A 25,361-nucleotide genomic window follows, 5' to 3' on the forward strand; every position below is an offset into this window, starting at 1 on the left:
CTCCACTAGTCAGATACATAATGCCACAGCCGGGGGACACTTATATAGCTCCCGGCGGCCCTGGCATTACATAACCAACTAGTCACCCCTGGCCGGGGTACCCTGGAGGAGTGGGGACCCCTTCAATCAAGGGGTCCCCCCCCTCCAGCCACCCAAGGACCAGGGGTGAAGCCCGAGGCTGTCCCCCCCATCCAAGGGGTGCGGATGGGAGGCTGATAGCCGTTGTGTAAAAAAATGAATATTGTTTTTAGTAGCAGTACTACAAGTCCCAGCAAGCCTCCCCCGCAAGTTGGTACTTGGAGAACCACAAGTACCAGCATGCGGAGGAAAACCGGGCCCGCTGGTACCTGTAGTACTACTACTAAAAAAATACCCCAAAAAAACATAAGACACACACCTTGAAAGTATAACTTTAATGCATACATACACACCTCCATATACACATACTTACCTATGTTCACACGAGGGTCGGTCCTCTTCTCCATGTAGAATCCATGGTGTACCTGTGGAAAAAATTATACTCCCATACTCCAGTGTAGAAGCCTCTTCTTCTTGTAATCCATTTGTAATCCACGTACTTGTCAAAATAAAAAAACGGACACCCGACCTCGCACTGAAAGGGGCCCCATGTTTTCACATGGGACCCCTTTCCCCGAATGCCAGAAACCCCCTCTGACTTATGTCTAAGAGGGTTCCATCAGCCAATCAGGGAACGCCACGTTGTGGCATCCTCCTGATCGGCTGTGTGCTCCTGTACTGTATGACAGGCGGCACACGGCAGTGTTACAATGTAGCGCCTATGCACTCCATTATAACCAATGGTGGGAACTTTGTGGTCAGCGGTGAGGTTACTTTCGGTTGTTTAAATATGGGGGAACCTCTATCATTTTTCCCCCCATATTTTTGCAACCAGGACCGGCTCAAAGAGCCCGAGGCTGGTTTTGCTTAGGAGGGGGGACCCCACGCAATTTTTTTCCAAAAAATAAACACTTTCCCATCCCCTTCCCACTGATAAACATGCACGGATCTCATGGATCCGTGCATGCCTATCCAAACACGGGATAAAAAAGCAGGTCTGTTTTTTTTTAGCACTTTTTCACGAATTGTATTTCTGCACGGCAGTGTTTGGCTATTGTCGGCAGTGTTTGTGACTTTTTAGTAAATTACCGATTTCTACCAAATTGCAGGCGTATTTGACCGATGGTGTATTGATTCATGATTTTTTCCTAAGACTTCCAAAATATTACGAATGCCCTCATCACTGCCGAGATTTTTGCATAGTAAATTACCGAAATTACACTTTGAAGAATAAACGGCATCTCGGTCAAAATCGGGACCTTAGTAAATATACCCCAATGAGTAAAGTTTGCTAAATGCACACCCATGAAGGCACCAACATTGGGTCCTAAAAATAAGAACACTGTCAGTTTGGTATAGGTGAAGGTAAATATGCAGAGATTATATTAAAGAAGTTGTTCGTAGGTACTGTACAAGCACTTATTTGAAAAAATAGAGTATCATATGAACAGCAGCCAATGTTATGCTTCACCTCCTTGAAGTTGATGGAATATGCTCACCGCTATCGGAGGTCTCAATGCAGGTTCCGGTTTAGCAATAGTGTGGTGGTGCTCAGTTTCCACTTAAGGCTGTGTAATTGCAGCGGGTGTGGGGTTTAGCGCTGCCTGGGTCTCAGAAGCGAGGTAGCGTTCGCCAGGCAACAGACAAGGACCGAGGACGCAGCTGCAGTCCGGTGCGGGATAGTCCCCCTTGGAAACAGTGTCCTCATTCAGGAGTGCTTGTATAGACCAAATTGCAGGTTGATGCTCCACGGAGAGAGATTACTTATAAGTAAAATCTCACTGGTTGCTATGGTCAACTTATCCACTTCTATAAACCTGCAAATTCGTAAATATACCCCTAAGAGTAGGCTTCAGTGAAATTTTACAAGAATCTAATTTTGTGGTGGAATTGGTCATATCTTAGCGTTGTGAAGCTGCACTTCTGCTTAAACATTCAGTAGAAAGGATATTTTGCACAAAATTTGTCAATTTGAATAATGTATAGTCTGTGAAAAGAGTTGGCATGACTTGATTCTGTTGTGTGATGTATTTGGAGTAGATAGCCACTCTAATCTGACATTGGAGTTAGCAGGTTTCCAATGGGAAAAGCCTGGCTTGAGTGGGTGGTCAGGTCTGAACACCTGGAAGTACCACTGCCCCTTTGCTCCATATATATATATATATATATATATTACACAGTAGGTCCGGCACCCAGGTGTATTCAAAAGATGCTGCAACTGCAGACAAACCTGACATCACCAAGTCCAATACCAATCATTGGATGGAGTGGTGTAAAGCACACCAACACTCAGGGCCAGACTGGCTCACAGGGGTACAGGGTAAACCCCTGGCAGGCCCCTCTGCCTTGGAGCCCAACCTCTTTGCTAGGGATCAGCTTCCAGACTGTGCACTTGAATTATACATTATACTGCAATATGGTGTTTTTTCTACTGTGCATTGCTGTTATTATTCTGGTACATTATCATGGATGCACTAGCAGCATTTACTATATGTATTTATTAAGGGTCCCAGGCCATGCACTCGCTAAAAGTTAGCCAGGTGTGGATTATTAGATCTAAAAGGTCTAGAGTCAATAGGTCTACCACTAATGGTAGACCTTCCTGAAACTGTTGACACAAAGGGGTAAATTTACTAAGATTCGTATTTTCCCGTTTCAGGTCAAAGTTCAATCACGAATGACATCGAAAGTGTAAAAGTGCAACTTTTTGAATTTATTACGACTAATTTACTAAGCTGTCGTATTCGGGTTTTTCATTTGTTCCGATGTCGATGTCATTCGTGTTTTTTTTTTTTTTACGGCAGTGATTAGCAAAACACTGCCGACTTTTTAAAAATGAATCTCGGCCGGATCTGTGTGATCCGTGCTGGGGTTCATTTTTTTTTTTTTTAAATTAAACAGTGTAAAATCTAAAAAAAAATTGCGTGGGGTCCGACCTCCTAAGCATAACCAGCCTCGGGCTCTTTGAGCCGATCCTGGTTGCAGAAATATGGGGGGAAAATGACAGGGGTTCCCCCATATTTAAGCAACCAGCATCGGGCTCTGCGCCTGGTCCTGGTTCCAAAAATACGAGGGACAAAAAGAGTAGGGGTCCCCCGTATTTTTAAAACCAGCACCGGGCTCCACTAGCTGGACAGATAATGCCACAGCCGGGGGTCACTTTTATATAGTGCCCTGCGGCCGTGGCATCAAAAATCCAACTAGTCACCCCTGGCCGGGGTACCCTGGGGGAGTGGGGACCCCTTCAATCAAGGGGTCCCCCCCCCAGCCACCCAAGGGCCAGGGGTGAAGCCCGAGGCTGTCCCCCCATCCAATTGGCTGCGGATGGGGGGCTGATAGCCTTTTTTGAAAATGAAAAGATATTGTTTTTAGTAGCAGTACTACAAGGCCCAGCAAGCCTCCCCCGCATGCTGGTACTTGGAGAACCACAAGTACCAGCATGCGGCGGAAAAACGGGCCCGCTGGTACCTGTAGTACTATTACTAAAAAAATACCCAAAAAAAGACAAGACACACACACCTTGAAAGTAAAGATTTATTACATACATGCACACAAACATACATACATACTTACCTTATGTTCACACGCAGGTCGGTCCTCTTCTCCAGTAGAATCCAAGGGGTACCTGTTGAATAAATTCTACTCACCAGATCCAGGGTCCCAGGGTCCTCGGGGCAACCATTTGTAATCCAGGTACTTGAATAAAATAACAAAACGGATACCCGAACCACGAACTGAAAGGGGCCCCATGTTTTCACATGGGACTCCTTTCCGCGAATGCCAGCAACCCACTCTGACTGATGTCTAAGTGGGTTTCTTCAGCCAATCAGGGAGCGCCACGTTGTAGAACTCTCCTGATCGGCTGTGTGCTCCTGTACTGAGTGACAGGCGGCACACGGCAGTGTTACAATGTAGCGCCTATGCGCTCCATTGTAACCAATGGTGGGAACTTTCTGCTCAGCGGTGACGTCACTTTAGGTCAACCGCAGGGCAGAAAGTTCCCACCATTGGTTACAATGGAGCGCATAGGCGCTACATTGTAACACTGCCGTGTGCCGCCTGTCACTCAGTACAGGAGCACACAGCCGATCAGGAGAGTGCTACAACGTGGCGCTCCCTGATTGGCTGAAGAAACCCACTTAGACAGAAGTCAGAGTGGGTTTCTGGCATTCGGGGAAAGGAGTCCCATGTGAAAACATGGGGCCCCTTTCAGTTCGTGGCTCGGGTATCCGTTTTGTTATTTTATTCAAGTACCTTGATTACAAATGGTTGCCCCGAGGACCCTGGGACCCTGGATCTGGTGAGTAGAATTTATTCAACAGGTACCCCTTGGATTCTACTGGAGAAGAGGACCGACCTGCGTGTGAACATAAGGTAAGTATGTATGTATGTTTGTGTGCATGTATGTAATAAATCTTTACTTTCACGGTGTGTGTGTCTTGTCTTTTTTTGGGTATTTTTTTAGTAATAGTACTACTACAGGTACCAGCGGGCCCGTTTTTCCGTCGCATGCTGGTACTTGTGGTTCTCCAAGTACCAGCATGCGGGGGAGGCTTGCTGGGCCTTGTAGTACTGCTACTAAAAACAATATCTTGTCATTTTCACAAAAGGCTATCAGCCCCCCATCCGCAGCCAATTGGATGGGGGGGGGACAGCCTCGGGCTTCACCCCTGGCCCTTGGGTGGCTGGGGGGGATGACCCCTTGATTGAAGGGGTCCCCACTCCCCCAGGGTACCCCGGCCAGGGGTGACTAGTTGGATATTTGATGCCACGGCCGCAGGGCACTATATAAAAGTGACCCCCGGCTGTGGCATTATCTGTCCAGCTAGTGGAGCCCGGTGCTGGTTTTAAAAATACGGGGGACCCCTACTCTTTTTGTCCCCCATATTTTTGGAACCAGGACCAGGCGCAGAGCCCGATGCTGGTTGCTTAAATATGGGGGAACCCCTGTCAATTTTTTCCCCATATTTCTGCAACCAGGATCGGCTCAAAGAGCCCGAGGCTGGTTATGCTTAGGAGGGGGGACCCCACGCAATTTTTTTAAAGAAAATAACCACTTTCCCACCCCTTCCCACTGATATACATGCACGGATCTCATGGATCCGTGCATGCCTATCCAATCACGGATAAAAAAAGCAGGTCTGTTTTTTTTAAGCACTTTTTTACGAGTTGTAATTTTTCACGGCAGTGTTTTGTTTTTTTTGGCTTTGCACTTCTTAGTAAATGACCGAGATTCATACTTAAACAGCCGCGTTTTGACCGATGGTGTATTCATTCGTGATTTTTTCCTAGGACTTCCAAATATTACGAATGCCCTCATCACTGCCGTGATTTGAGTTTAGTAAATTACCGAGATGACACTTTGATGAAAAAACGGCATCTCGGTCAAAATCGGGACCTTAGTAAATTTACCCCAAAGTTGGAAGAATAGCATTGTCCAAAATGTCTTGGTATGCTGAAGCATAAAGATTGCCCCTCACTGGAGATAAAGGTCTGGCCCATACCCTGAAGAACAGCCCCATACCATTGTCCCTCCTCCACCAAACTTCACAGTTGGCATAATGCAGGCAGGTAACGGTCTCCCGGCAGTCACAAAACCCAGACTCGCCCATCTGACTGCCAAACAGAGAAGCGTGGTTCATCACTCCACAGAACACAATTCCACTGCTCCACAGTTGATTGTCGGCAGTGTCGGACTGGGGCATGAAGGGCCCACCGGGGGAATGAAGCGGTATCCGGTCTATAGAGCTACACTAAAAAGGTCTACAGTCAATTGGTCGACCACTAATGGTCGACATGCATTTGGTTGACAAGGTCAAAATATCAACATGACAATGGTTGATGCATATATGGTTGACACAAGTTTATTTATTCTTTATTTTTTTCTACTTTTTCATACTTTACCATTCATGTGGACTATAGTAACCTTGACCGAAAGCAAGTCATGTGAGGGGACGTGGTGCACTAATGGGGTTTATTTGTGGCAGGAAAGTGACCAAACATCCCCAATTTTTTTTTACTAAATTCTGTCTACCTTTTTTGTGTTAACCATTTCCATGATGATCTTTTGACCCTGTCAATCTTTTCTACTATCTACCGATTCTATGTCGATTTTGACCCTGTTGACCTAATGCATGTCTACCATTAGTGGTAGACCTATTGACTGTAGATCTTTTAGATCTAATAATCCACACCTGGCTAACTTTTAGCGAGTGCATGGCCTGGGACCCTTAATAAATACATATAGTAAATGCTGCTAGTGCATCCGTGATAATGTACCAGAATAATAACAGCAATGCACAGTAGAAAAAACACCATATTGCAGTATAATGTATAATTCAAGTGCACAGTCTGGAAGCTGATCCCTAGCAAAGAGGTTGGGCTCCAAGGCAGAGGGGCCTGCCAGGGGTTTACCCTGTACCCCTGTGGGCTGGTCTGGCCCTGAGTGTTGGTGTGCTTTACACCACTCCATCCAATGATTGGTATTGGACTTGGTGATGTCAGGTTTGTCTGCAGTTGCTCGGCCATGGAAACCCATTCCATTAAGCTCCCGCTGCACAGTTTTTGCAATTACATTAATGAGAGTGGAAGTTCCGAACTCTTCAGCTATGGAATCACCATGCGTCTTAGCAAACGTTGACCCCACTCTGTTATTTTACGTGGTCTACCATTTTGTGGATGAGTTGCTTTTGTACCTAAATGCTGCCACTTTCTAATAATAGTTACAGTTGACCATGAAATATCCAGCTGGGATGAAATTTCACGAACCATCTTATTGCAAAGGTGGCATCCTATCACAGTACTCTCTTCAGAACGACTCATTTTGTATCACAAATGTTTGCAAATAAGGACTGCATGGCTAGGTGCTTGATTTTATACACCTGAAATCAATAATTAACAGATGTGGCCAAATACATTTGTCCATGGTGTGTGTGTGTGTGTGTGTGTGTGTGTGTGTGTGTGTGTATGTGTATATATATATATATATATATATATATATATATAACAGATTCTTACCCTTTAAATCAGGCATTCCCAACCGCGGTCCTCAAGGCACACCAACAGTGCAGGTTTTAGTGATATCCAGGCTTCAGCACAGATGGTTAAATCAAAATAACTGAGGTACTAATTAAGTCACCTGTGTTCAAGCCTGGCTATCACTAAAACCAGGACTGTTAGTGTGCCTTGAGGACCAAGGTTGGGAAACACTGCTTTAAATGAACTATCCATCTCAGCAACAGGATATTAAAAATTAGTTACTATATTTATTTATTTCAATATTTATTTTCACAATATTACGTATTTAATTCTACCTCTATGTTATTTTATTTGATCTTGTCACTCACTGCAAATAGTTACATGAAGTCTTCATTTTATCACCTTAGATGCTGAGTGATTAGTGTATTTATTACCATCATAACACTTTACAGTAAAATTAAATTAAATTGCCCTCACTCACTATACAATTTAAACAGATTCCCAGCTGTGATGAGATGTGGTATAGACTGTAATTAACTACTTTTTACAACGTAAGGCTGTTATATGGTGTTTTTTTTTTTTTTTAAATCAGCAGCTGTTTAAATGTTTAAAATACAAGCAATCACCCTACTTTTATGATCCATAAGAACTATCATATGATCCATATGAACTATCAAGTACACTAGGTTTATAAAAAAAATATATGTATTCAAAAACTTGTAAACACACTGGCTGAACTACAGGCATTGTAGCTGGCCCAAACTGTCCCCCCCCCCCCCCCCCAGTTGTGGAGGGCACAGGACCCTCAGAAACCCCCTCATTTTTTAAGACCAGGACCTTAGGGTGGGTACACATTAGAATTACCGACAACCGGACTAATGGTTAGGGTGATTTACCTTCGCCCCGCACCATGCCAGATTTCAAGTACACTAGTCCGATGTAATGCACAACGGAGCAAATCTTGTTCCATCCTTCATTATACTGCACCGGGTCACATGCGATATCTTACGGTTGGCCGTACAGCAGGGCCAGTACATGATGTTGATGACTTGTCATGCTGATACAAAAAAATTGTGCGACATCATGCAAATGTGTACCCACCCTTATACCTGTTTTGAGGCAGCGCATGCACATGTGCAGTGGGCCCAAGTGCATGCCCAGTTAGCACATGTACATATGATCCATGCTTGTCTCTTTGTGCATTGGGTTGTTTTGTCCCTGCTTGTACAGAAAGGTTTTTCATACATTGTGTAGCTGTGCCTGCTAAAGACAAAAAGTATACAAACATTTTGACACATCCCTTGTTTTTTTTGTGGCAAAAACATCTGCCCCCACCTTTATACAACAAATGATAATATAAGCTAGTATGGCTTTAAACTTGAAATAATTATTACATGCAATTGAGATTATTTCTTTGTTTTTTGTTATCTTCTTCTAAAATAAATTGTGCTGAGTGTCTGAGTGTTTAATCACAGGGCTGAGTGGTCAAGATACTGTCTAGTTTCAAGATGTGTTCATTTACACTGAGATAAGAATCTAAAGTACCTTTTTTATTAAATCATGCTTAATGCCCCCTTGGGGTTGTGACTTTACAGCCTACATTGCAGTAGTTATTCTTCATGCTAACAGTCTGTTTGTGTTGCTCTTACCCTCAATTAACAATGTAAGAGGGATCATTAATCACAGTGTCTAACAGAAATTCGATTCTGTTGTAGAAACCTTAGTCATAATTTCAAAACCATTTGTAATAGAACACAAATAAAGATACATCAGAGCTTTGACCTGGAAGTTCAAATTAGCTTTAACAGCAAACAATAAAGCATAACACTCTGTACATATAGCACCAATGCCAAACCTCCACATATTGAGGTATATCCCATTTTGGCCCTTTAAAATTTGTTCTTCAAAAATCTGGGCAAAGTCACAAATTGTTCTTCCTCCTTCAATTATTACATTAGAAGCATGGTCACTGACTGTACCAAACAAACAGTTCTTGTGCTGATGTTGCTTTACGATGCAGTATGGAAGTCAGCAGTGAGGGTTCCAACTGAGGACAGATGGTTTGCCCGGACTCTCCTGGATTGGGATCTCAAAATGTCTGCTGCTTGGCTACCCATAGTACTTCTCTGGATGTCATTTTAGTTCAAATAACTTAATCCTGTACCTCTCAGATCTTATTACAACAGTCTTCCTGCAGATGTCCCCTGCCACCTCAAATAGTGAGGCTCCATCCCCATTTATGTGTCTTTATGGGGAAAAGTCATATTTGCCGACATTCTGGCTGCCTCTCCAGGAAGGAACAGCCATTTTGGCGCTGTGGGGGGCATGACACAGCATGAGAGGGAGTAGTGGGGAGGCCGTGATGCAGAATATATCAAGGGGTTCAACGACATCCAGGAGGGAAACATTCTTCAAAGGAAGAGAAGTATTAGAACACGAGGACATGCACTGGAACTGGAGGGAGGTAGGTGTAGGAGAAATTTTAGAAAAAATTACTTCACAAAAAGGGCATTGCATAAGTGGAATAGCCTCCCATAAGAGGTGGTAGAGGCTAAGACATGCATGGGTTAACAGACTGGAACTGGACATGGACTCGACTGGACTGGAACTGAACTGCAGGTGCTGGACCAAACTGGAACTACACTTGGACTGGACAGGAGTCAAATACTTGAGCTGGATCAGACTTAGCCAGGACTGGAGTTTGAAACTTGAACCAAAATGGTGACAGACTTGGATGATGCTGCAATGGTGTGCATCTTGTTACTGAGTGTAGCCCTGAGGAGTACAGGACTGCAAGCTAAAACAGGATAAAATGCCACACTGTACTAACTGGAAATGACTGTTCTTGAACAGGAGCAAACTGTTACTGGATGTTGGTGGAGAGAGACTGTACTGTTGGTCCTGGTGCAATGGCTGCACATGGAAGTTAAGTACTAACTAAACCAAGATAACTCTCTGGCAAACAGAGGTTTTTGACATGGCAAAGTTCAGGATCACTACAACAGCCTTTCTGGATGGCTGTTGTGAGCACTGTAATCAGGTGCAGGCTGTAGCCACAGATGGAGTTTGAGACAGGACATTAGCTGTAGTGAAGCGTGCAGTAGAAACGCAGGCACTTGACCAAGTTGTAGTTGTTGCAGACTGAGAACCAGGAAGCTTACAGGTTTACTGAATGTAGATAATAATGGCTAAACTCTGTATAATCTTATTGTGGTGAAAGCCGTGTGAAGCACTGTTGACGGTATGCAGTTAAGTTGCCAGTAGTCTGAATCCTGGCGGTCAGGATACCGACTATGGAATCCCGACCGCTGACAATGCCGACAGCCAGAATCCTGGCTAACAGGGGCTATTCCCACTCGTGGGTGTCTACAGCACCCATACCAAGCCTGCAGCATGGCGAGCACCGCAAGCCCACAAGGGGATTTTTTGCACTCTCCCCGCTGTCGGCATACTGATGAGCAGGATGCCGTTGTCGGTATACTGGCGGCCGGCAACCCGATTGTCGGTAAATCCAACTGATTCCCTGTTGACAGCAGGTAATGCATACAAGGTATACAACAAGGCAGGATTCATTCAGAGGGAACTGTGGACCACACTCCGGAGCCAAGGAGTCAGGCTGCTTCTTGATAGAAGTCAGACTAACTTATGCATCGGCACAGAGCAAAAGGCAGACAAGGTATACATAGGAATTGTAAGTATATAATTGGTTGATAATGTCAGCTGAGGTAAAGAGCATTCTGACTGGAGGGAATACAGTCCGTTGACATACTCTAACAGCGACAGTTCACAAGACCAGGGGCGGATTGGCCATTGTGCTCACCAGGAAGATTCCTGGTAGGCTGACGTGTCTGTGGGGCCTGTTTGTATATTGTCATGCTGCCCCATCCCCCACATGACAGACAGCCCACCGCACTCAGTACACTGCATTGTCCCCATTTATTCTGTCATTACATCTCTGCAGTAAAGCAACTCTGCCATCCTGTGATGCTACCATGGCTACACGTTATGTTATACCTCTTGTGCTGCCGGGCCACTTCTATAAGAATTTACAAGACCACTTTTAGTTCACAATCCACCCCTGCTCTGCAGCTACAATTGCATACAATCAGACCCTATGAGGAGGGATCATGCCCCCCTCAACAGACCCCACCCCGTCATCTGGCCGAACCCCCATTAGGGCTGCTTCCATAAATTTCCCTGGCTGGTTTTCCATCCCAATCCGCTCCTGCACAAGACAAGCAGGAAACCTGACCTGCAGGCCAGGTGACAAGGTAAATCCAATAATAAATCCAATAACAAATACAAAAACTTGATTGTTGCAGACCGGATGTAACATAAAGACCCTGCATTGCAGGATCTTACTGCTTTCCATGAGGTAGTAACTAGGAGTTTTTTTCCTACCCTCAGATCCTACAGCCCTGGCCAAAATCTGGAATTCATCTTCCAAAAGGGGGCATTATGTTAGGAATCTGTTCTGGTCTTCTGAAGCTGTGTAATACTGGTATCCACCAGTGGGGACTGCTACTGTACCTAGACTTGGCTCCTCTTCCTCTAGACAACAGGTTCTCAAACTCGGTCTGCATGACCCCCACACAGGGCATGTTTTGAGGGTCTCTTCACAGAATCACAAGTGAAATAATTAGCTCCATCTGTGGACCTTTTAAAGTATGTCAGTGAGTAACTAATACACCTGTGAGTGTGCACCTGCTGGGTGATCTGCAAAACATGCACTGTGTGTGGTCCGGAGGACCGAGCTTGAGAACCTGTGTTCTAGACCACAGGTTCCCAAACTTGGTCCTCAGGAACCCACACGGTTCATGTTTTGCAGGACACCTGTAGATTTTTAAAATGTGACAGTTGGTGATACACAGTGCATCTGCTGGGTGACATGGAAAACGTGAACCATGTGGGGTCCTGAGGACCGAGTTTGAGAACCACTGTTCTAGACTGATGACCTGCAAGGAATAACCATGCCTCATCAGATGCACCTCGTCTTCAGCTGTTATTAACAGCCCACTGAAGCAGTTTGTGGCTGGGCATTATTGTTTAATGTTTACCATGTAATGCTGGAAGTTTGCTCTGGCGTTGGACTCTTTGGGCGGGATTCAAATCTTGCAGCTCCCCTCACGCCCCTATCGCGCCCGCCGGCAGTATTCAAATGTTACTGCCGATGGGCACGATATCAGCATTTCAGCGTGGCAAGCTGAAATGCACAAAAAGTGACCCGTTTGGACACCCAAACGGGACTTTTCGCGATCGCACCCATGACTTTAGTCAGGTTTAGCTGCTTTACGCGGCTAAACCCGTCTATTATGGGCACGATAAGTGTGATAACAGGAGGTCATAGAATATGACCCGGCGATCTCCCATCACTTTAGACGGGAGATCGGGGGCAATAAAAGATTTTCATCCCGCCCTTTATGTTTGCTACCAGTGCAATCCTGAACTCTTGCTCCTGAACACATTGGGAAACCATAACATAAATGCTTTACATCCAAAAACTTGGATGCAGTTCTCACCATAACAAATTTCATATAGTATTTTCACCACCTGGTGCTAGATTGGCCTGCATGCAGGCCAATCTAGCGGGTCGCTCACTTCACCCGCTGGGTGAACTGAGCGCCCCCCCCCCATCTCCCCACGCACGCTCAGCACACATCGCGCTGTGCTGAGCGGCGGGAGAGATGTGTGCTGAGCGGTTCGCTCAGCACATATCTCTCCAACATCGGCCCATCTATATGGGCCTAAAGACTGTAGAGCAATTTAAACATGCTTGGGATAGGCATATGAATATCCTTACAAAGAATTAAGGTTCAAAAAGGGTTGAGATTGCCTAAAGGATAAAAAGAAGGGGCAGACTAGATGGGCCAAGTGGTTCTTATCTGCAGTCAAATTCTATGTTTCTGTGTTTCTATGGATATGCATTTGATACTCTTTGCTATACTGTCTGATGAAGTTTTCCATTTACAGTATTTGCTGTAAAATTATTGCCATTGTCAATTAGAAAATGTGAGTGGATTTTGCTGAAACTTGTCAATGAAACATACTACTGTAACGTATCCAATAGTTCATCTTTGTTTTCCATTAGATAAATGAATATGAGGCAGATGTACTAAGCCTTAGGGGCTATTCATCATCACTTAAATGTTACATTTTCTACACTCCCAAGGGGATGTAGAAATTGTGACATTCATCAAACTCTGAAAAAGCATTTTTTATCAGGATTTGATCATGAAACTGTTTGCCATCTTGGGATGGCGAACAAGCCCCTGAATCTCTGCAGCTGGGCATTACACTGCACTATGTGTGAGAGTTGCATAAAAGGCAAGCAAACTCGCAACCTATTTTCACAGTCAGTTAATAGAGCAGAGACACCGTTAGCTCTAGTGCATACAGACGTGTGTGGTCCAATGGAGGAAGAATTGATCAGTATTTTATGACTCTCATTGATGACGCCACAAGAATGACACACGTGTACATTCTTAAGAATAAGAGTGAAGGTGTCAACAAAATTGTGGAGTACAAAAACCTGGTGGAGTATCAGACAGGTCTGAAACTAAAGATCCTAAGATCAGACAATGGGGGTAATTCCAAGTTGATCGCAGCAGGAATTGTGTTAGCAGTTGGGCAAAACCATGTGCACTGCAGGGGAGGCAGATATAACATGTACAGAAAGAGTTAGATTTGGGTGGGTTATTTTGTTTCTGTGCAGGGTAAATACTGGCTGCTTTATTTTTACACTGCAAATTAGATTGCAGATTGAACACACCACACCCAAATCTAACTCTCTCTGCACATGTTAAATCTGCCTCCCCAACTGCTAACAAAATTCCTGCTCCGATCAACTTGGAATTACCCCCAATGGTGGAGAGTATGACTGTATGATAACAAAGTCTTAGCCGCATTCCTTAGAAAATATAGCATAAAGCATCAGGTAACCATTGCCTACAAAAATGAAAAATAGAATGTGACCCTTTCTAAGGGTAAAAAGAGCCAAAAAGAACTATGTGTCTTTTCCAGGGCACTCTTAGAAAAATAATAATATTGTTGTTATTATTATTATTATTATTATTCTTATTCATAACAATATTATTATTTTTCAAGAGTGCCCGGGAAAAGACACATAGTTTTTTTTGGGCTCTTTTCTCCCTTAGAAAGGGTCACATTATATTTTTCATAGTTCATTTAACTATCTTCCGGGTGCACCACCAACCTATTGCTGAACCAATTTTTCACTGAGGCTTAATGTTGGTATTGTAAAATCATAAGACCAAATAAAACACTTTATTATATCCTGTGCAGATTAACAACTTTCCTAGTAAACAATTGCCTACACACTGGAACAGAATGGCTTGAGTGAGCAGGCAAACCGCACAATTGATGAGAGAGCACGGACTATGTTAAGTGATGCTAGCCTGGAAACTAAGTTTTGGGCAGAAGCAGCAGATACTGTATACCAAAGGAGAAAAGGCGAAAGCTAGATCCAAAATCCATAGAGTGTATAATGCTCAGATACTGTGATGAAAGCAAAGAAAACAGACTTTGTGATGTTATAAGTAAACATCTTCTTAAAACCAGAGATGTGGTATTCTACAAGACAGCACCACTAACTGGAGTAGTGGAGCAACAACAAAATGTATTATTGAATGTACAGACAGCAGAAAGTGTGTCTGAATCTGAGCGTGTCAAAGCAGACAACAAGTCAGAGAACAGAAGTTCCACAAGGAACAACAAAGGTAATAGAGAATTGATTAGGGAAATTTATATGGAACCATCTGAACATTATGATATGGACATATTCCAAACTGGGAAAGTTTGTCTCTTAAAGAAGTCGCTATAAGGCCTCAAGAAAAGTGGTCGTTGCTGGTATGTAAAGTTGGATGCAGCGTTACTAGATATGAACTTTGTTAGGTCAGATACTGATCACTGCCTATACCACAAAACCATCAAAGAAAAGTTGTTCATCATAGCTGTCTATGTGGATGATTTGCTTTTGGCAGGTCAAGAAGATCACATCACTGATGTTAAGCACCAGCTTAAACAAAGATTCAAGTTGAAAGATCTAGACCCTGCAAATCATCTATTAGGTATGAAAATTGTACAAAACCTGCAAGAGGGAACTGTCACAATTGACCAACAAACATACATTGAGGCAATAATTTCCAAGTACGGAATGACAGATGGAAAACCAGTAAGTACTCCCATTGATAAAAGTACAAAGATGGTCAAAGCCATCTTACCAAGCAGCAAAGGGGATATAGAGGAAATGCAAGAAATCCCTTATCAAAATACCATTGGTAGTTTGATGTATGCGAGCATTGGGACAAGTCCAGACATCACACATGCAGTGAGTCGGGCAAGCCAGTTTGCAAATAATCCTGGGAGACAATACTGGATTGCAGTAAAAAGAATACTAAAGTACCTCAAAGGTACAAGTTCACTAAAGCTGAAATTTGCAATATCATCAGATACCAGCTTAAAAGTATTCTGTGATGCTCTATGGGGATCAGATGAGGATGACAGACATTCTTATACTGGATACCTGTTTGCACTAGCAGGAGAAGCCGTAAGCTGGGCAAGTAGGAAAAGACCCACAGTTGTTCCATCTACAACAGAAGCAGAGTACATGGTGCTCACAGAAACTTCAAAAGAAGCGCTTTGGATAAGAGAGCCTTTATGTGAATTAGGTCTTCTTTACCAGAGTGAGATCATCAACATAAAGTGTGATAACAATGAAGCAATTGATCTTTCTTGAAGCACAAAGCATCCTGGATGGTCTACGCAGATTGATATAAGACATCATTTCATTCGTGAGTTGGTGGAAAACAAGTCAGTCAATGTGGAATATGTTGCAAGTGAAGAAAATATTGCCGACACGTTGACAAAAGGACTGTCATCACACTTGCTACTTGCATTCCTGATGGAATGTGGACTAGAATATGGTTAATGTTGATTTATTCTTACTGCTTTTGCTTCACGTTATGTTTCCGGTTACAGGAATGACTTTATTGATTTGTTTGATAAAATGTCATGTTCTTTAAACTTGTGACCAGAGACAGTCTTCAGCGAGGGGGGGGGGGTGTTAGGATATGGTGCACTCTGTACCTGTTTCCTTCTGTGTACCAGTCTATGGGTGCATCCCCTAGTGTTAAACCTCTAGTGCCAGGAGTGACTCGGAGGCAGAGTTATTTGATGTAAGTTCCTGTTCCTCCATCTCAGAGAGAGTGAGGAGAGTGTGACACACACAGAGACTGAGAGACAGAGTCCTGGTGTACAAGTGTGCAGAGCTGAGACTGGGAGCAGATCTCAGCTACAGAGACTCACAGTGTCTCAGTGCAAGCATCGTCTTCTCTATAGTAGGAGTCAGACTGCACGGCTGTGCAGTCCTCCATGCTTAACCACCACAGACATCTCGTGATAAGTACCAGTACCTAATGCTGTTACTCTGTGTGATATATGGGCTCCTGATTGCCTATATCAGAATTACATATGATTCACCTGTGTTCACTAAATAAACCTGCGTTACTGTTTAAGTCACTAAGTGTGTGGACTGATGTCACTGCACCAGATAGCCCAGAATACTCTGCCAACAGCTATCTCTAGCATTATATGTATATTCTCCTGCATGTCCTTTTTTTGTTAAATTTCACTTGGAATATTTTCCCCAAAAAAGAAAAAGCTTATTTTTTGAGTTGGATCTTTAATGCAGCTTCTGCAGTGCACCCACATGTCTTTTGAAGTTGTCTCATATTGTATGTTAAAAAATAAAATTAATCAAGTTTTAATATAAATCCGAGACGCGGTAAAAATTATAAGTGTGTAAACTTAATGGATGCTTCCATGAGTTACTGAAACCCATAATAGTTTGAATCAAAAAGTAAAATAAATTGAAAGTGTTAATGGTTCTACCAATACTGTTTTCATCAGAGGCATCTGACTGGACTAGAAATGCATCAGAAATCTGTGTAGAAAAGCATATCTGTCATAGCATATGGTCTAATCTGAACCAAGAATTTCACTTTACCAGTATATGGCATACTGAATAGCACCTATGGACCTTCTACACAGATTTCCGCATGCACATAGCCAGTACATCATTAGCAGGTAGCAACAAAGACACCTTAGGCACTTGGCGAGAGGGTATCTATACCCATATTTTTTGTCATACAATCTTTCTTTCTTTGGTGTGGTGCTCTATCCTGCTATACACTTATATGTATATGATATTATACAGAGGAGACTGCGTGAGATCCAAAGCTAATGAAGTACTCACAAACATGTCCTACAAACAATTATTGTTTAATTACTGGTTCTAGACTTATTTCCCATAATAGGTTTACTAATACGGTATGTCTCTGTTATTTTTGATTATTGACATTTGGTCATTCTGTACTGTAGTAATAATCTCCCACAAGTCATTGTTGGATAGTAGTAGTATGTGAATTATCTGGTCAATTTCAACCAATAGTCATATGGTTGCATGTGCCTGTCTGTTTGTATTTCTTATCCCATTCTAGGTTTATGACTTCTGATCTTTCTGTAGGAAAACCCCCTACAAATCAATGCTGATAGCAGTATTTTAATCTTAAATTTCATTAGCTGATAGTTGTCATGAGGTTTAGCCACTGTTAGCTTTATATGTGAGCTGCCAGCAATGTTCTTTTACTTCTGTATGCCTTTTGAAATGCAGTATTGAGTTACTCACATATACTTTGCAGATTTTACTGGAAGGTTGCTTGTATTCTTCTGTTGTGGTATATCTGGGCCCATCACCTGTTGCAGTATATACCTATTTGTTCAACAATCAAACATGTAGGGAGAGATTTTGAGATACATTTTACTGTGACCAAACATGTAAAACTTCATAACATAGCATGGACATAACAAATGACTACCAACATGATTCAGAAAGATGGTACTATATAAAAACAAAAGAAATGACAACAGTGACAACATCACTACCTACAGTCCCTCCAGTTCAGCTTATCTAACAAATGCTAGAATGTAGTAATAAACTAACAAAAACATACAGTATTATATTTCCATATGTTAATTAAGACAATCTCTATAAATCTTTTGATTTAAACAAGATGGATAGAAAGACTAAAGGGCTCTACAGACTATGTAAATAAAATTGTTAGTTTGTGATATTTACTGTTTATAACAACCGGTGAGTTATATATACATGATAGGGTGATGTTGTTTTATTGCATGGCTGAATAAAGTGCTTTTTATAAATCAGTTATTTCCTCTAGATATAGTTTTATGCATATTTCCAACTAGATCTATTGAAATTACTGTTATTCTTGACACAGGGTCATACCCTTGGAAAGTGTCAAAGTGAAGAGAGATAAACACTCAACCAATCAGCTCATGACTGTCCTTTTTCGAACAAAGACAGTAACATGGCAGTTAGGAGCTGATTGGCTGGTACTTTATCTCACGCCACATTATCATTCTCCAAGGCTTAGTACATCTTCCCTATAAAAATATATTGATTTGTAATATACAGTATGTTTGATGAAGGACTATAAAGGACTATAAATAAGAATGTGGCAGATGAGTGTAATGCGTGTGTATGTTACTGGTGGTTGTTAGATATGTTAAGCCTAGAAAATAGATGACCCCATTTTGCATAGTTGATTACCCATTTGGAAAGACCCACCATAATACCACTAACTTTGTCCCTCATAATTTTACCTTCTCTAACCCATCAACTATAGCTTAGTACCATGCAACTCATGCAGCTATATCTGATAGTTATCAGCTTGATTGTTCTCTCTTGGTAGCAACCAACACAGTGACACCAATTTAACAATATTATCATTGTTTACAGTACATTAGAACAATTAATGTCACAAAGTTAGGTGGCATCAAATGAATGTATTTTTCTGGCATGCAGAAGTTAATCGGAGCAGGCAGGTAAATGGAGTTAAATGACCAAAATAGATGACAATGGATAATCAAATAGATTTTAAATATGGTATGCCATTTGTTAGTTTCTCATTTTATATATAATGACATATAAATATTATTTATAATTGCTGGTGAATCCATAAAATTCATTTTATTGTGACAGAATAAAATTACTGTGTTGTTACCAAATAGATTGTGTATTATCAAATATATTTTGTATTGCTGAAATGATTTTGTATGTCAAAATTAGGTCTAATTAAAACTAGAGATGAGCGGGTTCGGTTTCTTTGAATCCGAACCCGCACGAACTTCACTTTTTTTTCCACGGGTCCGAGCGACTCGGATCTTCCCGCCTTGCTCGGTTAACCCGAGCGCGCCCGAACGTCATCATGACGCTGTCGGATTCTCGCGAGACTCGGATTCTATATAAGGAGCCGCGCGTCGCCGCCATTTTCACTCGTGCATTGAGATTGATAGGGAGAGGACGTGTCTGGCGTCCTCTCCATTAGAATAGAGATAGATAGATTAGATAGAGAGAGATTGTGCAGAGTCGCAGACAGAGTTAGTTTACCACAGTCAGTGACCAGTGCAGTTGCTAGTTAACTTTTATTTAATATAATATATCCGTTCACTTCTCTCTGCTATATCCGTTCTCTGCCTGAAAAAAAAAACGATACACAGCACAGTCAGTCACACAGTGTGACTCAGTCTGTGTGCACTCAGCTCAGCCCAGTGTGCTGCACAGTCATCAATGTATAAATTAAAAGCTTATAATTAATTGTGGGGGAGACTGGGGAGCACTGCAGGTTGTTAGCAGGAGCCAGGAGTACAATTATATTAATTAACAGTGCACACTTTTGCTGCAGGAGTGGTGACCAGTGCCTGACCACCAGTATAGTATTGTTGTATACTACTAATATCTCTTTAAATATCAACCAGTCTATATTAGCAGCAGACACAGTACAGTGCGGTAGTTCACGGCTGTGGCTACCTCTGTGTCGGCACACGGCAGGCAGTCCGTCCGACCAGAATTGTATTATTTATTATTATATACCTACCACCTAACCGTGGTTTTTTTTTCATTCTTTATACCGTCATAGTGTCATCCTAATTGTTACGAGTATACTACTATCTCTTTATCAACCAGTGTACAGTGCGGTAGTTCACGGCTGTGGCTACCTCTGTGTCGGCACACGGCAGGCAGTCCGTCCGACCAGAATTGTATTATTTATTATTATATACCTACCACCTAACCGTGGTTTTTTTTTCATTCTTTATACCGTCATAGTGTCATCCTAATTGTTACGAGTATACTACTATCTCTTTATCAACCAGTGTACAGTGCGGTAGTTCACGGCTGTGGCTACCTCTGTGTCGGCACACGGCAGGCAGTCCGTCCGACCAGAATTGTATTATTTATTATTATATACCTACCACCTAACCGTGGTTTTTTTTTCATTCTTTATACCGTCATAGTGTCATCCTAATTGTTACGAGTATACTACTATCTCTTTATCAACCAGTGTACAGTGCGGTAGTTCACGGCTGTGGCTACCTCTGTGTCGGCACACGGCAGGCAGTCCGTCCGACCAGAATTGTATTATTTATTATTATATACCTACCACCTAACCGTGGTTTTTTTTTCATTCTTTATACCGTCATAGTGTCATCCTAATTGTTACGAGTATACTACTATCTCTTTATCAACCAGTGTACAGTGCGGTAGTTCACGGCTGTGGCTACCTCTGTGTCGGCACACGGCAGGCAGTCCGTCCGACCAGAATTGTATTATTTATTATTATATACCTACCACCTAACCGTGGTTTTTTTTTCATTCTTTATACCGTCATAGTGTCATCCTAATTGTTACGAGTATACTACTATCTCTTTATCAACCAGTGTACAGTGCGGTAGTTCACGGCTGTGGCTACCTCTGTGTCGGCACACGGCAGGCAGTCCGTCCGACCAGAATTGTATTATTTATTATTATATACCTACCACCTAACCGTGGTTTTTTTTTCATTCTTTATACCGTCATAGTGTCATCCTAATTGTTACGAGTATACTACTATCTCTTTATCAACCAGTGTACAGTGCGGTAGTTCACGGCTGTGGCTACCTCTGTGTCGGCAGTCGGCAGGCAGTCCGTCCATCCATAATTGTATTATTATTATAATATATACCACCTAACTGTGGTTTTTTTTGCATTCTTTATACCGTCGTCATAGTGTCATACTAGTTGTTACGAGTATACTACTATCTCTTTATCAACCAGTGTACAGTGCGGTAGTTCACGGCTGTGGCTACCTCTGTGTCGGCAGTCGGCAGGCAGTCCGTCCATCCATAATTGTATTATTATTATAATATATACCACCTAACCGTGGTTTTTTTTTCATTCTTTATACCGTCGTCATAGTGTCATACTAGTTGTTACGAGTATACTACTATCTCTTTATCAACCAGTGTACAGTGCGGTAGTTCACGGCTGTGGCTACCTCTGTGTCGGCAGTCGGCAGGCAGTCCGTCCATCCATAATTGTATTATTATTATAATATATACCACCTAACCGTGGTTTTTTTATACCACCTAACCGTGGCAGTCCGTCCATAATTGTATACTAGTATCCAATCCATCCATCTCCATTGTTTACCTGAGGTGCCTTTTAGTTCTGCCTATAAAATATGGAGAACAAAAAAGTTGAGGTTCCAAAATTAGGGAAAGATCAAGATCCACTTCCACCTCGTGCTGAAGCTGCTGCCACTAGTCATGGCCGAGACGATGAAATGCCAGCAACGTCGTCTGCCAAGGCCGATGCCCAATGTCATAGTACAGAGCATGTCAAATCCAAAACACCAAATATCAGTAAAAAGCCTCTTTTTTTCTTTGCGTCATGTGCTGTTTGGGGAGGGTTTTTTGGAAGGGACATCCTGCGTGACACTGCAGTGCCACTCCTAGATGGGCCCGGTGTTTGTGTCGGCCACTAGGGTCGCTAATCTTACTCACACAGCTACCTCATTGCGCCTCTTTTTTTCTTTGCGTCATGTGCTGTTTGGGGAGGGTTTTTTGGAAGGGACATCCTGCGTGACACTGCAGTGCCACTCCTAGATGGGCCCGGTGTTTGTGTCGGCCACTAGGGTCGCTTATCTTACTCACACAGCGACCTCGGTGCAAATTTTAGGACTAAAAATAATATTGTGAGGTGTGATGTGTTCAGAATAGGCTGAAAATGAGTGTAAATTATGTTTTTTGAGGTTAATAATACTTTGGGATCAAAATTACCCCCAAATTCTATGATTTAAGCTGTTTTTTAGGGTTTTTTGAAAAAAACACCCGAATCCAAAACACACCCGAATCCGACAAAAAAAATTCGGTGAGGTTTTGCCAAAACGCGGTCGAACCCAAAACACGGCCGCGGAACCGAACCCAAAACCAAAACACAAAACCCGAAAAATTTCCGGCGCTCATCTCTAATTAAAACATAGACCTTCGGCGGGATGTAATGCCTCCCGAGTTCGACGGCTGTGAGGGATGCTGACCGAACGCGCACTTTTTTTTAAAAGGGGCAATCACTTACAAGGCATGGTTTTGTCTTGTAAGTGATTGCCACTTTAAAAAAATGTTCGAGTTCGGACAGCATCCCGTACAGCCGCCAAACTCGGGTGGAATTGCATCCCGCTGCTTGTGTTTTTGTTTTTTACAGAAAATGTTAATGTTAAAGACATAATATTGTTCCCCAATTTAATTATGCGTTAAAACATTGCTTTTACTTTAAAGATTCCAAAAAATTGAAAACACAGTTTTAAAATTGAAGATTTTGTTACATTTCATCAAGAAAAATCAGTTAATCTGACTTACATGAATATTGTTATAAATGAGTAACTTTTAACCAAAACTAGAACAAAACGATGGAATTTAGTTCTTCTGTGTATTTGATATAATCGTGTGCCATAAATATAAATTATATTGCAATACAGATATTGTAGAAAAAAAATGTTATTTTTTCTTTGGTTAATAAATTTGAGTCATAAAATTAAGCTTGTGCTATTCAAATTATTTTGTGCCATGACTAATTTTTGTGATTTAGATTTTGAAATTGTTGACACAATCTTGCACAATTAAATAATGAGTTACTAAATAATGATGTTATAGTTCAAAATCAATTTTGTTTCTGAAAATATACATTTCATCTCTCTAAGGGGAAGATTTATCAAAGCTTGGAGAGGGGTAAAGTACCACTCAATCAGCTACAAACTGTCAATGAACAGGCTATGTTTGAAAAATGAAAAGAGTTTATTGGCTGGTACTTTGGGGTCTATGTTCTAAGCCTTGGAGAGAGATAAAGTGGACTGATTTAAAGTACAAACCAATCAGCTCCTGCCACGTTACAGGCTGTGTTTGAAACATGACAGGAGCTGATTGGTTGGTATTGTACTTGATCTTAGTCCACTTTATCTTGATCCAAGGCTTAGTACATAGACCCCTATAACTCTCTCTACTTTAATCATTCTCCCTTAAAAAAGGTATTCAAATAATTTAATCTGCTTCTAACTAATTTTGTTATGAAGGTGTAAAGCTATTTTCTAAGTTCCCTTCTGTCATTAAATTACATACATCTTAGTGTGTCGTCTCTGCTACATTTTTCAGTAATGTCAAGCAAAATATTTGTAGACACAGTAATGCTTCATGTATTACATACATTCCTTTTTTTTTTTTTACTGTATATTATTAAAGGGATTACAATTGTTGGGTTGGAGAATTTATTATTGGTTATTCTCAGCTCTTGGTTGTCCTCTAGCACTGATTTATTTATTTATTAGATTTTTCTGTGGAATATTTTGGGTAATTTGTAAATTGAATATTTTAATTACAACTCTTAATACTACCTGGGAGCTAAGAAATCCATTTGTGAATAGGAGATACTGCAGACATGATATCCACTATAAGTACATACTGTAGGACTTGAGCACGAAGCCCTGGATGTCCACTAACAGACCAATCCAAGACACTTAGGATAAATTTTACTTAAGGTTGATATTGGTAGATTTTTTTTGTGCAAATTTCCCAGTGGTTTTGGAAATTGGAGATTTAATAAAAGTCAAAACCAGCGAAAATTCGACCAAACCCTGGAGCAGATGTATTAAGCTGGTGCATTATCACCTTCCACTGATCACTGCTTTATTACTGCTTTATCACTTCTTCAGGCTTAATACATCTGCCCCCCCCTGTCTTTTGACCAAGATCAAATATCGGACCAATAATTATATTTATACATTGTGAACTATAAAAACCGGTGATTTACTAAAGGCCTGTTTTAAACTGACATAACATGCAAAAACGACAGCAAACCTGTCCCAAACAATATACCTGCCTGTGGCAGACGAGTTTGGGAGAAATACTGCATGGATCACTGTGATCTGTGCAGGTTTTTTAGGGGTAAAATTAAAGAAAGTGTCAAAATTTGAAAAATAAATGTCCCACTAAATCCATAACCAGCCCTGGACCTTTCAGCCTGTTCTGGTCATGGAAAATGGGTAGAAATACCCCTTAGTAACAGAAGTGTAAGCTAAATATCTAATTAAGCAGTCCAAGGTCAATAATATTACTTTAAAGCTATAGAATCACTGAGTAAAAAGAATAGACAAATCTTAAGTAAAAGTTCTGAATATGTATTAGTGCAAAGTTATAAATCCATGCTAAAGTTGACACACAAAGAATAAAAAGAACATAATATAACAATATAACTAAAATTTTTAATGGGCAAGTATGGTATAAGTATTTACAACTTGCATCCAATAAGATTTGATTAATCATGCTATGTGGGGTATCCAATTATCTGCGCTAATTTTCAGCCAAAACACTTTGCTATTATTGCAGTTTAAGTGTGATAGTCACTATTAATGACAGACTGCTTTTTTGGGGGGGGGCAAAAAATTATCCATTTTCAGGTGAAAACACATGGGATCCGGGAAAATTTCTGGCTCTACGGGCTGGTTATCGGGGATCTTGTTTTGTGTGCCCCCGGGGGGATCCATTAGTCAAGGTAACTTAGTGCAGCTAATTGGATACCACACTATCTCCTTACACTGGGTCGCACACGAATTACACAGGTTCTGTAACTGATTAAAACCAGGTGAAATTTAGGCTTGAAGACTTCAAGCTCACTAATTCACTAGTGTCCCGGTTTAAAGGGATAGCATGGTAAGTCTAAGTTGGGCACTTTGCTCTGCTGTGCAACGTAAGGGATGGGCATGGGTAACCGGGGATTGGGATACCGCTGGTCACCATACCGACGCCAGAATTCCAGAGTTTAGGTTGCCAGCAGGGGGTGCTCACCACAGGTTCTATTCCCATTCTATGGGTGTCACGGACAACCACGGGTGGTAATAGTC

The 25,361-nt window shown here is 41.8% G+C and overlaps 1 protein-coding gene across 2 annotated transcripts in view; it reads right to left on the reverse strand.

Moving 5' to 3' along the window:
• The window catches only part of PLPPR5 (phospholipid phosphatase related 5), a 629,929-nt gene that overhangs the window by 100,541 nt on the left and 504,027 nt on the right, over positions 1-25,361 (reverse strand). Inside the window, exon 6 of one of the 2 annotated variants that reach the window (XM_063939849.1) lies at positions 17,762-17,845. The exons of the other annotated variant lie outside the window; for it this stretch is intronic. Within the exon in view, the coding sequence (XP_063795919.1) occupies positions 17,762-17,845 (84 nt within the window). The remainder of the gene's footprint in view (positions 1-17,761; positions 17,846-25,361) is intronic. 2 annotated transcript variants of the gene reach the window in all.

The sequence above is a fragment of the Pseudophryne corroboree genome, chromosome 9, assembly GCF_028390025.1.
Source record: "Pseudophryne corroboree isolate aPseCor3 chromosome 9, aPseCor3.hap2, whole genome shotgun sequence".
NCBI lineage: Eukaryota > Metazoa > Chordata > Amphibia > Anura > Myobatrachidae > Pseudophryne > Pseudophryne corroboree.